The sequence below is a fragment of the Diabrotica virgifera genome, chromosome 5 (assembly GCF_917563875.1).
Source record: "Diabrotica virgifera virgifera chromosome 5, PGI_DIABVI_V3a".
NCBI classification, from domain to species: domain Eukaryota; kingdom Metazoa; phylum Arthropoda; class Insecta; order Coleoptera; family Chrysomelidae; genus Diabrotica; species Diabrotica virgifera.
The window spans coordinates 128,776,149-128,795,331 of NC_065447.1; the positions used below are offsets into that span (position 1 = coordinate 128,776,149).

A 19,183-nucleotide genomic window follows, 5' to 3' on the forward strand; every position below is an offset into this window, starting at 1 on the left:
AAATAAATTAGTATAATGAAGTAGGTATACCGGAAAATTGTTTTGCCTCGAGAAAATCGGTTGCAAATGCAAAGAATTTTATCGAATTCAAAAGGCGGGGATTTTGTTGTGGAATTGTTTTTTTTAAGGAAATTCAAAAAAATTAAATTTATATCAACGACCATGAAATGATAGTTTTTCATCACCCTGTATATGACCAATTTTGTTTAGAATTTAATTTTGCTTTTAAACAAGTGTTTCGGAAAAATTAAAACGATTAGTGATAATTATTCGACGAAATGGACGGGGCATTAACAAAACATTTCGGTGATTAGAAAGTGGAGAGAGCGTGGACGGGACAATAACGTTTTTAAGATCCTTTAGGGAAGTTATTTTAATGTGGTATACAAACTGTATTATTTTTAGTTGTAAAAGTAGGATATAGAAAATAACTAATTATATTCCTTGAAATTTGACAAATTGGAAAAGTTATGTTGAAGAATTTTTTATGTTTCTTAAGAAATAAATGGTTTGAGAGAGGTTGTTGTTTATTGGACGGAAAATATCGGGAGAAGGGATAAGGAATGTGAGAGTATGGATTTGAGAGAAAAATAAAGACTGTGTAATTGACATCTGAAGGAGGCAGTCGTGTTTTTAAAGTGTATAATCAGTGTATAGTGGTGTGATCAGCCTTTGGGAGCAGAGTCAAGTTGAAACCAAATCGTCGACCGGTTGAAGAGTTAATTTTCCTGGTCCGAGGGAGATTCCTTTGTGTTGTCTAGAACAAGTAGCTGATTATTATCCGTTTGTGCACAAGATATTCGAGCAAGTCCTGTGTGTTTTTCTTGGAAGCAATTTTGACGAGGGGGACTTTTTCGCAACAACCAGAGAGTACCTGTTGAGAGAATCAAGGACAGCGCAATCCAGAAAACGAGGGAGTGAAGAATAAAAGGTTAGTCAAATCATTTGTCTGAATGGAGAAAAGTTATTTATATCAAGACCATATTTGTTTACTTGTATATTGAACAATTTTTTTATAACGCAGTTAGTCATTTTAAATTTGAGAAATCAATTCAAAAGAAGAAAAGAAAATTCCTTCAATTTAGTATGAGTAAATAAGAAATTAATTAAATAAATAATTTTGTCAAAACAAGGAGATATCAGAGCTAGAGTTTTAATTTATTAAGTTAGAGATTGTTGCAACAAAGTTAAATTTTAATATTTTTGAATCATATGTACACGGCATTTGATAAAAACAATAGATTACATTTATATGAATTTGAGTGTTGTCAATTTCCCTGTTTCTACCCTGGAAGAAGTAAGCAACTAGAAATACTAGAAGCCACAGATTACAGGTATTGTATCAAATACAAAATTAGCCCTGATAATAAAATTGATTGGAAAATTTAATTGGAATTTAGTTATGTCTTTACATAGGCAATAAATAAAATAATTGGATAATCAATCAAAATAAGAATTTGCTAATTAATCTAAATAAATAGAAAAGGTAGAGCATAACAATATATATATATATATATATATATATATATATATATATATATATATATATAAACAAATGAAATAGAGAATGTATATATCGATGGTGCAGAATGGAAACTTTCTATGTCAAAAACCTCAGTTTTTCATGAGGAAGAAATAACTCTCTAAAATTCCTGAAAAACTGAGGTTTTTGACATAGAAGGTTTCCATTTCCATAGAAATGTCATTTCTAATTGTATTAAGAAATCAATTGCTGTGAAATAATAGGCTCAGAAGCTATTTTAGAGAGACATTTCTTTCTCTTGAAAAACTGAGGTTTTTGACATAGAAGATTTCCATTCTGCACCATCGATATATATATATATGAATTAAAACGCCATAATACATGGCATTGGAGCACAAATTCGTCAAACCTTCCGCGATTTAACTGGTACCAATAGACTGATATATCGATATTTCTAGGTCTCCCTGTCATCAGTCAGTCGAGCTGGTACTACAAATTAAATCACGGAAGGCTCTCAGAACGTCTCCAAAAATTTCGCCACTCCGGTGGCAGCTTACAGAGGCGCCATCTCTATTGATGGCAGGGAACGAATACGATTTAATAATATCGTCTCCTATTCTCTGAGCTATCGAAATGTGCAAAAAGAATAAAGCTTCTAGCAAAGCTTGCTATTGCTTTTATGAATTAAAACGCCATGATACATGGCATTGGAGCACAAATTCGTCGGCGTTTTAATTCATAAAAGCAATAGGAAGCTTTGCTAGAAGCTTTATTATTTTTGCACAATTCGCTAGCTCAGAGTATAGGAGACGATATTATTAAATCGTCTTCGTTCCCTGCCATCAAAAGAGATGGCGCCTCTGTAAGCTGCCACTAGGTGGCGAAATTTTTGGAGACGTTCTGAGAGCCTTCCCTGATTTAATTTGTAGTATCAGCTCCACTGACTGATGACAGGGAGACCTAGAAATATCGATATATCAGTCTATTGGTACCTACCAGTTAAATCGCTAAATTGGTACCAGTTAAATCGCGGAAGGTTTGACGAATTTGTGCTCCAATGCCATGTATTATTGCGTTTTAATTCATAAAAGCAATAGCAAGCTTTGCTAGAAGCTTTATTATATATATATATATATATATATATATATATATATATATATATATATATATATATATATATATTGTACAAATATTTTCGACCGTACTGTGTTAAATAGTAATGTTTGAATAACGGCGATTCGGTCAGTTGAAAGAAAACTCTATTTGTTTTAAGTCTCAATATTTCGTCACTATTTGGTGACTTCTTCAGGAGAAAACTGTAAATTTATTAATATTAGACATGGACAATATAAGAGTAAAAATTTAAATTTCTTTAACATTATTTTGAAAATTGATTTAGAAAATGACAGATTTTATTTTGACTTATTTGGGAGTTATGGTAACTGCAATATATTTTATTTTAATAGAATGTTATCTGATATATACAATTTTTAGTGAATAGGTCAAAATAAAAAAAAAGGAAATTATACATTTACGAAATTTTAAGGTGGAAAGGTAATAGTAGAAAACTAAGAAAGGACCTAGGATAAGTTAAATTGATTTATAAAATGTAATTGATGGTACTTAGAGTTAGTGTAAGACTGGTATTTAGAACTTAAATAAAATTGAGGTAGATTAACTATTAGAAGATAAATTGAGTAATATGTTTATTTAAATGTTATGTATTTGTTAGAATATTACAGTAGATATTACTCAAATGGTTAGTGTCAGTCTTATAATTAATTGATTCTGGAGTTTTGTTAATATGTACCATCTCAAGGAAAAGTCGCTTTTTATAATTATCAACTTGTTCCAATATTTTTACATTATTAAAATCAAATTTATGTCCTGTATTTATGTGGTGATCTACTAAGGCACAACAGTTTTTGTGTCACTCAACATAAAAGTGACTGCAACATAAGAAAAAACTGTTGCGCCTTAGTAGATCACCACATAAATACAGGACATAAATTTGATTTTAATAATGTAAAAATATTGGAACAAGTTGATAATTATAAAAAGCGACTTTTCCTTGAGATGGTACATATTAACAAAACTCCAGAATCAATTAATTATAAGACTGACACTAACCATTTGAGTAATATCTACTGTAATATTCTAACTAATACATAACATTTAAATAAACAAATTACTCAATTTATCTTCTAATAGTTAATCTACCTCAATTTTATTTAAGTTCTAAATACCAGTCTTACACTAACTCATGAAGTACCATCAATTACATTTTATAAATCAATTTAACTTATCCTAGGTCCTTTCTTAGTTTTCTACTATTACCTTTCCACCTTAAAATTTCGTAAATGTATAATTTCCTTTTTTTTTACTTTGACCTATTCACTAAAAATTGTATATATCAGATAACATTCTATTAAAATAAAATATATTGCAGTTACCATAACTCCCAAATAAGTCAAAATAAAATCTGTCATTTTCTAAATCAATTTTCAAAATAATGTTAAAGAAATTTAAATTTTTACTCTTATAGTTGTAAGTATCGAAATATTTCAGTTTGTCCATGTCTAATATTAATAAATTTGCAGTTTTCTCCTGAAGAAGTCACCAAATAGTGACGAAATATTGAGACTTAAAACAAATAGTTTTCTTTCAACTGACCGAATCGCCGTTATTCAAACATTACTATATATATATATATATATATATATATATATATATATATATATATATATATATATATATATATATATATATATATTGATGTGATCTTGATTATTGATATGAGATGATATTCTTATTTGTTATTTAATTTAATCAATGCATTAATAATAATTTAATTAATTAACCAGATCACATATCAATATGTTTTCAATCTCAGGGCGAATTATAAAATTAATTACTTACTTACGTGGCTTCTCAGTATTTCTCAATGGTGCCTAATCGGGATAGGAAATAAAAGAGTAAACTAATACACACATATGGGTTACAATTATAATCAAAATATTGTTTATTTTATTTAAATGGCAATCACTGCTTAATATGTGCTAGATCTTATTATTCTTAAACATAACATTTACAAATGGGAATCTTATTTCCTTTTGGTTTCCAATTGAAAGTTTTTATTAACATTTAACTATTAGGATTTATTAGCAACAATTCTATTTAAGTTTGATGAAGCTTTTCTGATATTATTGATTATGTTCTTCAATTTATAATGTGGTATTTAATACGAAAAACCCATACATTCATGTCCAAACAAATGAGACTGACCTTTTTCTGGTGAACTGAGAATGTCTTCACACAAGACCCGTTTCCTGCTATCCTTGGCTGCGATCAAAACCTCGTCCTGGCTTTCAGTAATGTTCTCCTTTGAAGATTAGCTCGTATAGCTCTCGTTCCTGCTTCTGTCGTGATGCTGTGTTCTACCTTTTTCGAAACTGCAATCTGCTACCGGGACACTCTTGGCTCAAGGAGGTTCTTTACTCTCAACCTGGCCTACCTCTCGTTCCACGATAGATCTCCACACTCACGGAACTACACCGGCTTTCTCACTCTCCGTACACTACCGTCTACTACTGGACTTCACTTCTCGACAGCTCAAAACATTCTGCTCTCTATTTTTCATTCATTCCCCTACTTTCTAAATATCCCTTCCAGATTCACAAATCAACCTTCCACCACCAACTCTCATTCGCAGTATTCCTCAAAACCAATTTTTAATCTTTCTAAATATGCTTAATGGATTTCCAAAAAAAATAGTTAATTCCCATTCTAAAATTACTTTCTACTATTTACAAAATTTAATGACCTATTATCTACTTCAACTGAGTCTTATTTAGCATAGGCTAATGATCGAACCTTCCGCGAACAACGATAATGACCTATTATCTTTTTCAACTGAGTCTTATTTAGCATAGGCTAATGATCGAACCTTCCGCGAACAACGATAATGGTACGCGCCATTCACTTTGTTTATTCTAAGCGCATTGTCCCGAGTTTCGTAAGCTTCGTCTAATCACTTCTTAAAATTAAACATAACAATTTGTTGTATACAGGTTGTTCTAAATTTATATGCCCGTGGTTGAGAAAATTGAAAATATTTTATATCAAATTGAATTCTGCTTATAATTATCAAAATTTAATTTTCAGATCAAATAGAAATATAACAATATATATATATATATATATATATATATATATATATATATATATATATATCAAATGAAATAGAGAATGTGGAGAAATCCCCTTACGAATAATTCACACATCCACCATTTTGGGTTGGGAAAATTTTTTGAATAGAATTAAAAATCCAAACACTAGTTCTTAGAAATGTGTTTCGCCCTCTTCAACCTCTCTGGGCTCATCGGTAAGGATGAGAGGTTATATATATATATATATATATATATATATATATATATATATATATATATATATAGTAATGTTTGAATAACGGCAATTCGGTCAGTTGAAAGAAAACTCTATTTGTTTTAAGTCTCAATATTTCGTCACTATTTGGTGACTTCTTCAGGAGAAAACTGCAAATTTATTAATATTAGACATGGACAAACTTAAATATTTCGATACCGTTATTCAAACATTACTATTTAACACAGTACGATCGATAATATTTGTACAAATATATATATATATAATATATATATATTATAGAAAATACAGAGCATAACTATATATATATATATATATATATATATATATATATATATATATATATATATATATATATATATATATATATATATATATATATATCATAAAGGAGTACGACCGTCAATTCCAATATAACAAAGGAGCACTCGTAAGTGTAGGGTTTTATCGGTCAAGTGGGTGAAAAAAGAGACAAAGAATTCAGCTACTTCATCTATTTATTGAAGACGTTTCGTCTACTGCTCAGTAGACATCATCAGTTCATCTACAAAAAGAGTGGTATAAGAGACAACATCCAAAAGAGAGGTAAACAAGCACTAGCGTTACCTTAAAAAGACATGTAGCAAACGATAAGATGTACATAGTAAAAAAACCTTATCCATGAACCAACGTAATGTAAAAGTATATAACATTTAAGTGTATAGTTAATATTTAAAAAACTTTAGTACAGCCAAAGACAAGACCATGTGGTAACAGTCATATATAAAAAACAAGTGGAAAAAAGCCGGCTTGCTTTTTTTGAAGTCAAGAATGAACCAAGAAAAAACCAGATTCACTTCCAAAAACTTAGTAGTATTTAAGCATACTTCATTTTAACTTTAGGTAACATCATTAAATGAGTAGAATGCTATATGCAACTTTAAAAATTTAAGGTCAAATAGTTACCAGCAGGTCATCCTAGCCCAACCGACACACAAAAGAAAATGGAGTTTGAATTATCAGGTGTAAACTGACATCTCGCCAAGAGGCAGGCAACCTTTAAAAAATTATAACAAAGAGTGACTGACAACTGCAGTGCAGCGCGGTAAAATTTAAATTGATGTAATTAAAACAGTTATAAAAGTGTTTAAAAAGTGAAAGTAATATCAAGAAGTAATCAAGGGATGTACCTTATACCTCGTAGACAAGAATCACAGTTTATTTTAAACAAGTGAGGGCACTTCACACACTTATATGGAAAAGTGCCTACGTTAGTACTGGTAATCCAGTTAACTAACTAATATATAAGATAGTACAATAGTATAACTCCCATATATCGCAGCTCAAAAAGCAAGAAAAAAAAAAATATATGCAATAATTTAAGAAAATTTATAAATCAGTTTAGCAAATTGTAATTTATAATTAATATCAATAATGCAACATTTTATCCTATGGCAAAATTTAAATTGTACATCTAATAAGTAAACTGTTATTATCAAAAAAAAAAAGTGGGAAAAGCTTGAAAAAACCACCAAAAACTTTTTTACAATAAAATAATTTAAGTGAATAACATCGACTGATTCAGCAAGATCACTATTAAAGAAGTGGAAAAAGCCTGAAAACCACAAAACTTTTTTACAATATAATAATTTGAGTGTAATAATACCAACTAATTCTGCAAAATCAACCCACGATCACACACTCCAACGCAGGAGCCAGGCTCTTAATAGACAGGTGAGGGCACGATTACTTAATTTCCATATATCGAAGGTTCATTCAGATATTAAATTCATTTTTGGTCAAATAAATAATGTCACTGATTTCTTAGATCACACTTTACCTGCATCTTTGTTAGATAGGTTTGAGACCTCTTTACACAAGAAATTTAATTTCGTTTATAAAAAAACTATTTTACATCTTCAGAGTAAGCTTGATAAATTGGGTGCACCAGACTTCCACAAAATTCCATTTAATCCTAATTGGATAAAGAATCTTTCTAATGTGGATGTTCCTCAAAATATTCTAAAGCTACTATCTTTGGGCCCTAAATTTGGTCTGGAACCTACCTTCAAAGATTATTCAATCAGTAGGACCCTTGCAGATGTAGAAAATATATTGTCTCATGCAGACAATGCTGATCTTCTTTCCCTAAGGTCATCTTCTAATAACATTCTGTTGAATTATACCAACCGCCCTAGGCAATCCATATCTGAAATTGATAAGATTTATAGGGAAACGGTATCGTTTTTAAAAACCCACCCTAATCTTCTCGTTCTCACCAGTGACAAAGGCAATGCCACTGTTCTTATGGATAAAGATCAATATATCAGCCTCAGTCAATCATTGTTAGATGACGTTAGGTACTACCAACCTCTTACTTCAAATCCCTGTTCAAAATTTTCTAACAAAATTAATAAATTCATTACTCACTTAAAAAATATTAAGATCATAGATCAAACTTTAGCTAAGTCATTACATAATTATGATGGTTATGCTCCAAGATTTTATTGTCTGCCCAAAATTCACAAGCCCACATTGAGCATGAGGCCTATTGTTTCCTCAATTAATTCACCCAACATACATATTGCAAAATTTTTGACTGATATCTTGTCAAAATCTTATAATTACAATAATGATTACAACATTGTTGACTCTTTTCAATTTAGTGAATTTATTAATGACTTTAAGCTACCACATGGTTATATTTTGGTGAGTTTTGATGTAGTTTCACTTTTTACTAACCTCCCCCTAGCTAGTGTCCTTACTTCACTAAGAAATCATTGGAATATTATCCAACCTAATTCTCCAGTTTCCTGGGAAGTGTTTGCAGAATTGCTCCAATTAGTGTTTGACACTAATTTTTTGGTCTTCAACGACAAATTTTATTTACAAATTTTTGGGACACCAATGGGTTCCTCGATTTCACCCATCCTAGTGAATTATGTTTTGGATGATTTAGTATCTGACCGTCTGGGTTATTTAGATTTTCAAGTTCCTTTTGTTAAACGTTATGTGGACGACCTATTACTAGCCTTACCACCAGACAAGACTCAGGCCACCTTGTCCATCTTCAATGGGTTTGATCCTCATTTGCAGTTCACATGTGAACTCGAGGACCCCAACAACCATAGTATCCCCTTCTTGGACATGCGTGTCACTAGAAGTGGAGATAACACACTTTGTACAAGTTGGTATAGGAAACCAATGGCCTCTAATAGGTTTCTCAACTACCATTCTTGTCATCCTTTTAAATATAAAATAAATCTTATTAAAGCTTTAAGCTGTAGGCTACATAGGTTGGCACATCCGGTTAATCGAAGGGAATCCCTTCTGCTACTCAGAAGTATATTGGTAGATAATTCCTACCCTTCCTCCCTTATCAATAAATTTCTTTTTTCCCAAAGCTACGGTTCTTCTCTGAACGACATACCCAATGGTGACCAACTTAGATCAATATCGAATAATACTGTTAACATCACAATTCTGCCTACTACTAATCTTGGGACTCCTGTTTCCCAGTTTTCTTCACTTCCTTATTTTCCTGAGGTTACTGATAAACTTATTAAACTATATAAAAATAATAATATTCCTGTTAAGATTGCAATTAAGAACGCAAGAACAGTCAGAAATTTGTTCTCTAAGACTAAAACACCCTTGTCCCCTTTGGAACAAGTTAATGTGGTCTACCACATACCTTGTGCTGAATGTGACGCATGTTATGTAGGGCAGACAAAGCGAGCTTTAAAATCACGTTTAATTTCACACCGTAGTGATATCAATTTGAAAAAACCAACTTGTGCCTTAGCCCAACATGCAATAGATACAAAACATAAGGTGGACTTTGATGAAGCCAAGATCCTTTGCAATGAACGCAACCTGTCGAAAAGACAGTTCTTAGAGATGTGTTTCATATTAAAAACCTCTAATGTACTTAACAAGAGAACTGACATCAGTAACTTGAGTCAAATATACCATGCATTGATTTTGCAGAATTAGTTGGTATTATTACACTCAAATTATTATATTGTAAAAAAGTTTTGTGGTTTTCAGGCTTTTTCCACTTCTTTAATAGTGATCTTGCTGAATCAGTCGATGTTATTCACTTAAATTATTTTATTGTAAAAAAGTTTTTGGTGGTTTTTTCAAGCTTTTCCCACTTTTTTTTTTTTTTTTTGATAATAACAGTTTACTTATTAGATGTACAATTTAAATTTTGCCATAGGATAAAATGTTGCATTATTGATATTAATTATAAATTACAATTTGCTAAACTGATTTATAAATTTTCTTAAATTATTGCATATATTTTTTTTTTCTTGCTTTTTGAGCTGCGATATATGGGAGTTATACTATTGTACTATCTTATATATTAGTTAGTTAACTGGATTACCAGTACTAACGTAGGCACTTTTCCATATAAGTGTGTGAAGTGCCCTCACTTGTTTAAAATAAACTGTGATTCTTGTCTACGAGGTATAAGGTACATCCCTTGATTACTTCTTGATATTACTTTCACTTTTTAAACACTTTTATAACTGTTTTAATTACATCAATTTAAATTTTACCGCGCTGCACTGCAGTTGTCAGTCACTCTTTGTTATAATTTTTTAAAGGTTGCCTGCCTCTTGGCGAGATGTCAGTTTACACCTGATAATTCAAACTCCATTTTCTTTTGTGTGTCGGTTGGGCTAGGATGACCTGCTGGTAACTATTTGACCTTAAATTTTTAAAGTTGCATATAGCATTCTACTCATTTAATGATGTTACCTAAAGTTAAAATGAAGTATGCTTAAATACTACTAAGTTTTTGGAAGTGAATCTGGTTTTTTCTTGGTTCATTCTTGATTTCAAAAAAAGCAAGCCGGCTTTTTTCCACTTGTTTTTTATATATGACTGTTACCACATGGTCTTGTCTTTGGCTGTACTAAAGTTTTTTAAATATTAACTATACACTTAAATGTTATATACTTTTACATTACGTTGGTTCATGGATAAGGTTTTTTTACTATGTACATCTTATCGTTTGCTACATGTCTTTTTAAGGTAACGCTAGTGCTTGTTTACCTCTCTTTTGGATGTTGTCTCTTATACCACTCTTTTTGTAGATGAACTGATGATGTCTACTGAGCAGTAGACGAAACGTCTTCAATAAATAGATGAAGTAGCTGAATTCTTTGTCTCTTTTTTCACCCACTTGACCGATAAAACCCTACACTTACGAGTGCTCCTTTGTTATGTATATATATATATATATATATATATATATATATATATATATATATATATATATATATATATATATATATATATATATATAGATATATAGATATATATATATATGTATATATATATATATATATATATATATATATATATATATATATATATATATATATATATATATATATATATATAGTTATGCTCTGTATTTTCTCTCTGTGTTATGAGATTTATCAGCATATTCTTATTTTGATTAATTAATTAATTATTTTAATTACTACTTACGGAAAACAAAACCATCTAGTATCTCTAGTTGCTTACTTCATCCAGGACAAAACAGGGAAAATAAATGTACTCAATGTCATATAAATTCTATAAATAATATTTATTTATCCAATATACCATAAATATAAGATTTAAATGTAATGATTTAAACTCAATTTTGTTGCAACTATTTCTTATCTAATAAATTAATCTTTAATTCTGCTATCTCCTTTTTTTACAAAATGTTCATTTATATAATTTGTTAGACTGTTCTTACTATTATATAAAAAAAACCAAAATTTACTTTTCACCTTTTGAATAGATTACTTATTTCTTCTTTGAATTTATGAATGACTAAATTAGGCTATGGAACTGTTCAATAAAAATAAACAAATATGGTATGTGATATAAAACAACTCTCTCCGTTTCTTTCAATTATATTTTTGCAAAATTTTGGAATGTGTTTAATTCGTAGAACAAATGTAACATTTGTTTTTAATAGAAATTTCAGTTTTATACAAATAGTTTCTCATGACTTTTGATGTAAAATAATTAGAGAAGCAGGAACTCAACAATTTAGAATTACCCATTGATGAGAGAAGCAGGAACTCAACAATTTAGAATTACCCATTGATGAGAGAAGCAGGAACTCAACAATTTAGAATTTCCCATTGATTTTCCTATGGCCCGTTTGACGATTCACCACCCGGCATAGTATTCACCACCCGGAGTAATGTGGTATATGAAATACCGTGCCTAGGATGTAAAAAAAGCTACATTGGCCATTCATCACAGTGGTTAAAACAACGCATCACGCAACATAAAAGTGATTTCCGCTTAGGATAAAATACTTGTGCAGTAGTCGAGCACTATAAAAACAGCTGCCATCTGATCGACTACAACAATGCTCGTATTTTGGCACAGACTTAAAATTACAAAAGTAGATTATTTCTGAAGATGTATCACATCAACAAAAATAAACAAACTTTAAATTATAAACCAGACACAGGGCAGTTAAGCAATATATATTGCAATATATTGAATAAAATTTAAAACTACACTCGTCTTAATGATTAATCATAACAACTAACTTTAATGATTACTTAAAGAAATAGTATTCCTTTAATGTTTTCTTGTATTGTTATTTTTTGCATTTGAAGTAATTTTTACTTGTTCTATCTTATTTATTGTAACGAACGTTATTTATTATTGATTGAAAGTGATGATTTGCGACTAATCAAACCAGTATAAAACCGAACTATGGAAGAATGGAAAAAAATTATGATAAACTAATACGAGTAGCAATTCAGGATTATTTTTTTCTGACATAGCAGCTTTTGATAACGTTAACTAAATAATTATGCATTTAAACGTAGTTAACCAATGAACATTCAGAATATAAATAGAAATACAACAATTACTTGATAACAACGCCTAACAGATTAGAAGTAAATAACTATGCCTGCTTCTTGATGGGCCAAAGTCGCAGTTCAACTCTTACCTTGTGTATTTGATGAATTTGTTCCTCCAAGGTGATATTGGCTCTGGCAGCTCTTGTAGCGGCTTCAACGCTACTCGTATGCCCATCCCAAGTTACCTTCTCGTCTTTTCTAACATCTTCTTCACCAATCTTCTTACCAATAGCTGTTTCTTCATCTCCAACTCCAAAAATATCAGTACGTCTCTCGGCGAGCAGTTTCAATGAAGCATCGATGGCACTACCAGCAGCATATACTGTTTCTTGGTTCATTTTGTCCGTTATTTGTTTGTCGCGCTGCTCTACCCAACGCGGATCCAACAGACCAATACGCATATGTTCCTGGACTTTGTTCGCAGGTATTTTCTCTCCAGTAATGGGTGAGACGAGAAAGTCATCTCCAATTGTTGGCCGACTAACATTGACAGCTAAAAATTAACGATAAATAAAGTTATGTAAATCAATAATTAGAAATGTAATATAGCTGAATCGACATATAACGAACAAGCTCTAGTATTTTTGTCTACCGGCATATCAAAAGTAAAAACAGAAGAAAAGACTTGTCGGAGAAGCGTCGTTCAATTTTACCAAAAACGTCAATTACGATGAGGTTTCAGCGAAAAATAATTGGAAGCTCGGCATTCATTTAGTGGCATATCTGCGAAATTTACTTAACGGCGCGACGAAAGTGCACCGTAATTAATATCCGTTGTTAATCCCATTTCATTTAGGAGATTAGTTTGTGTAGGTTGTACCATTAAAAATATCATCTTTTTCTTCTTCTTATGGTACCTATCCGTTACGGTTGTTGGTCACTAACACGGCTATTTTAACTTTGCTGACTGCTGCAATAAAAAGGCCCGTTAGTGTGTAACGGAACGTTACTTAATGAAAATAGAATAATTAAAATAATTAATAATTAAAAAAACCCTCTTATTACTTTAAATAAATACCGGTTCTAGATTTAGATAATTCAGGTTCCCAGAGCTATTAATCAAAACTCAAAAATATTTATCTGTTCTTTATAAAATGCTACTTTTCTATCTGGCCACACCGCCAACACTGCATATTAGTTCCACGAGTAGCCACTGTCTCAAGTGACCAAAAACTGTCAAATTTTTAAAAGACTTCACTGTTAGCATAGAAGAGTGGGTGGGGTAGAAACGGAACTCTATAGGCAGAACTGGTCCCGTATTCCAACACCATCGATATTTTTGGAAGCCAACTAAGCGTTTTAAATTGGAAGATTTCTGTAACGATTTGGAAGATCTCTGTAACGTTTTGGAAGATATCTGTACCGTTTTGGAAGCTTCGCTAGGCATACCAAATTCTATAATGTGCACGTTAATAATTTTTAGTTTTTGCAATAAAATATTTTTATTACAGAAACCATAAAAATAAAAATAATTATTGCAAAAACAAAAAATTAATAACATGCACAAGCATAGAATTTAGCATGAGCAGCGATTATATTTAAAAAATGATAAGTATGTATGTATGGACAATGTAAGAACAATAATGAAACCAACAAATGACAGTAATAATTATTATTTATATAAATCTTGACATGAATTCATTGTTTTCATAACATAATGTAAAATGTCTTTCTACCTTAGGAATTATTCACATTACCTGGAAACAACTAGGTACAGTTGAGGGAAGAAAAATAATTTATACACTGAAAAAATGTCTATTAATAACTAAAATATGAAACATTCACTTCACTAATCACTTGGGTACGGGAGAAAAACTTAATACACAAATATAAAATTGATATAAAACGCATACACAACACAAAAATTACAAAATGACGCACTTAATTCAATACAAGACAACGTTGCCATATTTTATTTAGGAAATTATTGCATGTTTGGCTAAAATCTACTAAATCAAGAACTAAAACTTTATTAACTTATTTAAGTATAATTTAGGTTTTTTTATAATAAAAACAGCAGCTAACTTAACTAGAAATAAATATAACGTGAATGTAAAAAAACCAAACTTTTTTTACATTTTAACAGGGAAACAAAATGACCTAGGTACTTAATTAATTTTTATCAGTTTTATATTTAATATTTTTATATAATATTTTGTCATCCATTGATTTTAACATATTATGCATGTCTGGATCAAATTTGGTACAATTCCCAACCTCATTCATACCTTCTTTGACAAATAATCATGAAAATACATTTTTTCTACAACCGTGTTAAAAATGCAATTTTTAGCACTCCATACGAGCGTTAAAAATGTTACTTCAAGGCACTAGTGCTTTAAAATTTTTAAGGCACTGCAGTTCGTATTGACCGTATAGGCAATTTGATGTAATGTCAAAAAAATATAAAAATGGAATGTCAGTCAAGTTCAAGTAAAAGTTTTTGTAGATATTGTCCTGTAATTACGTTTGTAGAAAAAATATTGTATGATATGCGTGTTAAAAAGTACATTTTTAAAGCACTCATGTGAATTGCAGAACTCGCTTCGCTCATTCTGCAAATTTTCACATGCTTGCCTTCAACGTGTACTTTTAACATTTATATCATAAATAACTATTTATTCAAAAGTTTATTGCGATCATCAGTTGTAATACGGTTAAAAACGGAAAAAAATCTTTTTCATTTTACGTTAATAGAAACGGGTAAACACATTATTTTTGCAAAGTTACATTTTACATACATATTTTAGTTTTCCGTCGTTAGTTTAATTTTAATAGCCTCACCGAATGTCAAAACTCTTTGTTATATAAATATTACCCGAAACACTACTGCACTGCTGCTTGAAACAAGAAAGTTTGGTATCAGACACCAGTTTCATTTGTTTCTCTAATCTCTGTATTCATACCTACGTCCTGAATCTTATTTTCGGTAATGACATTAGGAAATTGTAACAAAATGTCAAATGTAAATACTATTAAAGAGTTAATTTCATTTTAGTCATAATGCATAGCACAGAAAATGTTGATATTATACAGTGATGAGCGCGCTAATAACCGGCAAAATAGCTCAAAAGATGGAAAACATAATACATTGCGAAACAAAAAGAGATGAAACTAGTGGAGGTGGAAATTATCGTTATAAACGTCTAAAATACCATTACATTACATAGTTTCCCACCTTTAGACGTATCAGAGGTATGACAACTGTCACTGTGACAGTAGAATTTTATAAAATACTCCTGTCACAGCTGTCACAGACGTCTACAGTTGGAAAACTATGTAATGTAATGTTAATTAATAGTACGTTTATAACGATAATTTCCACCTCCACTAGTTTCATCTCTTTTTGTTTCGCAATGTATTATGTTTTCCATCTTTTGAGCTTTTTTGCCGGTTATTAGCGTGCTCATCACTGTATACCAAAAACCTACTAAAAAATATTGCCTACTAGAATTAAAAAAAAATATATCAAAAAAGTAGAAATCTGCTGAATGTGGCAACGCTGTTACCAAATAAACACAATGGTCCAACTGGGTCCAACTCGACATTCAATTGTCAAATATTCTTCTTCTTTTCAATTAGCCTTTTACCACATATATTAGCGATCCACATTATGTGTCGCCATCTCTAATTCCGGAAGCTCACTATATATATGGAACCAATTTTTTCCATTGAGTTCGCAGGGCATGACTGTTAGCTCAATCTTCAAGCGAAGAAGTAAATTCTCCAAGTGGCCGATGGGTTTTTGACAAAAAAAAGGAATCCCATTTAAGTTATCGCTTTATTGCAGAATCTGTAAATTAAGTTGAAGGAGGGAAGAGTATTGTTTTTTGGTTGATTTTAAGAAGAATAGTATATTAATTTGGTAGAATTTGGACAATCGCTGTCGGGTGAGTTTTTTATTCATGTTTAAGAAGCCATTTTGACGACCTGTCAATTTCTAATTTTCATAATTTTTTTTCATTCCTTCTATTCATTATTATATATTTCGACCAATTCTTTATAGGAATAACTTCTAATATCATTCCCAGCTTTAAATAGACATGTTACTACATAAAATTCCATAAATTTATTCAAGGTCAAGTTTTACCAATTTTTTGTAAAGAAAAACAACACTTCTTATAATGGATCCTGACCAGTTTTTATTGGAGGTTTAACTCCCAACTTCTTTCCTAGAATAGAATAGAATAGAAATATGCTTTATTGCCATGAAAAATTTTACAATTTTATCGACAAAGCTTATAAATAGTAAAAAAAAACAAAACAGTAACAATCCAATTTACTAAAATTACATAAATCGTCAATAAGGTAAATAAAATAAATAAATAAATCGAAGTTAAAACAGAAATAATCAATTGCAAAAATTTAAATAAATTGCAAATCCATAGTCTACCTAATAATTAATAAAAAAGGTTTAAAAGTTAAAAAGTTAAGCTGCTGCATATGACACCCAAATATAGATAAAAAAATAATAAAAATACTACTTGTGCAAAGGATACTGTAATTTCTTAGTTATTGACTAAAATAATCTTCTACTGAATAATATGGTCTTTCAGACAGGTAGGCTTTTGTCAGTTTACGGAATTTGGGAAAAGATGGTGCAGATTTTAGTTGTAGGGGGAGATGGTTGTACATTTTTTTTGCGGAATATAATATCGATTTCTTTACTAACTCCGAGGACGGGGTCGGCAAATAGACGTCAAACGTAGAATTTCTCGTGAAGTAGTGATGATTAGGTCTTGGTGGAAAGACATGTAGATGTTTACGAATTAAGCAAACAGTTTCTAAAATATACAAAGATGGAAGGGTTAAAATTCCGTGATCTTTGAAGTAACTTCTGCAGTGTGTTGTTCTTCTGAGGCCAAACAGATATCTTATAGCTCTTTTTTGTAATTTGAAAATAACATCGAATTGGGCAGCTGTACCAGAACCCCAAAAAGGAAGACCATAACGAAGATGTGACTCGAACAAAGAAAAATATGTTATTTTGGAAGATGCTAAATTGAGTTCATTCGAAACAGATCTTATAGCATAGCAGGCTGAAGAGAGTTTCTTCCGTAACAAATCGATATGGAGGGACCATTTAAGGTTGCTGTCTAAAAAAATGCCAAGAAATTTTACAGAATCAACGGTACTGATCTGGCTGTTATTAAGAGGTAAGGGTTGAAGAGCTCCTTTATAAGACAATGCTACTGTTTTATCTACGTTAAACGAGAGTAAATTTGAGTCAGACCAGGTTTTTATTGTAAGTAGATCAGAAGTTATAGTAGCATGAAGAGTTGCAATATTTGAGTTGCTTTAAGTGATACTGGTATCATCAGCAAAAAGAAAGATGTTTCCATCGATTTTTAAATTAGTGATGTCATTAATAAAGATAAGGAAAAGTAGAGGACCCAATACTGAACCTTGAGGTACCCCACATGCAATGTTTTTGAGACTAGAGTCTTTATCATTTGCTCTAACCAGTTGTTTCCTATCTTCCAAGTAAGATTGGAACCAATCTAAAGAAATGCCTCTAATTCCGTAGAAATTTAGTTTTTTTATCAAAATGTTGTGATTTACACAATCAAAAGCTTTGGCATAGTCACAAAAAACGGTGGCAGTGCAAAGATTATTGTTTAGTGCTTGATATACCTCATGTAGTACAGAAAACATGGCATCAGTGGTGCATTTATTATTTAAAAAGCCGAACTGATTTTGTGATAAAATGTTGTTTTCAACTAGAAAGGACATAAGTCGGGCTTTTATGAGTCTCTCAATAATTTTGGAGAGTACCGGTAGTAGTGCAATAGGTCTATAATTGCAGGTATTAGATATTTCACCACCCTTATGAAGAGGAATAATGATGGCTGTCTTCAGGCACTCTGGAAATTTACCTTTCTCAAAAGAATCATTAATTAGTTAGATGAGGACTTCTAACACATTTTCTGGAAGATTAGAAAAAATTTTGATCGATAGACCATCAGTACTACAGGAAGATTTGCTTTTGATACTATTAATTGTTTGGATTAGTTCAGATTTAACGACTGGTTTTATAAAGAATGGATTCGAGACCTTTCTTGAATTAGGGAGATATGAAATGGGATCTTGTTGTGGCAAAATAGTTGATGTAATATTTTTACTCACATTAACAAAGTATTCATTTAGATTTTCAGGGTCTGGAAGGGAAAATGTTTGAGCAGTGTGGGTTTTATTTCGAAGATCGTTTATTATGGACCAAGTTTCTTTTGCAACACTTTTGGAGCTTCCCAGGCGGTTCTGGTAGTAGACTTTTTTAGCTGATTTTATAAGTTTAAGATAGGTTGCCCTGTACTTGATGATATATTCAGTGATAGAGACGTTGGTAGTAAATTTCTTGATATAGAGAAGAGAACGCATATTCTTGGAAGATATTCGGATACCTTTAGTAGTCCAGGGTTTG

At 30.8% G+C, this 19,183-nt stretch overlaps 1 protein-coding gene across 2 annotated transcripts in view; it reads right to left on the bottom strand.

The window, feature by feature from the left end:
• LOC126884388 (splicing factor 3A subunit 1) overlaps window positions 1–19,183 on the bottom strand; it is a 1,074,980-nt gene that overhangs the window by 377,393 nt on the left and 678,404 nt on the right. For both annotated transcript variants that reach the window (XM_050650305.1, XM_050650306.1), the window contains one exon: window positions 12,852–13,255. In XM_050650305.1, coding sequence (XP_050506262.1) covers window positions 12,852–13,255 — 404 coding nt within the window. The remainder of the gene's footprint in view (window positions 1–12,851; window positions 13,256–19,183) is intronic.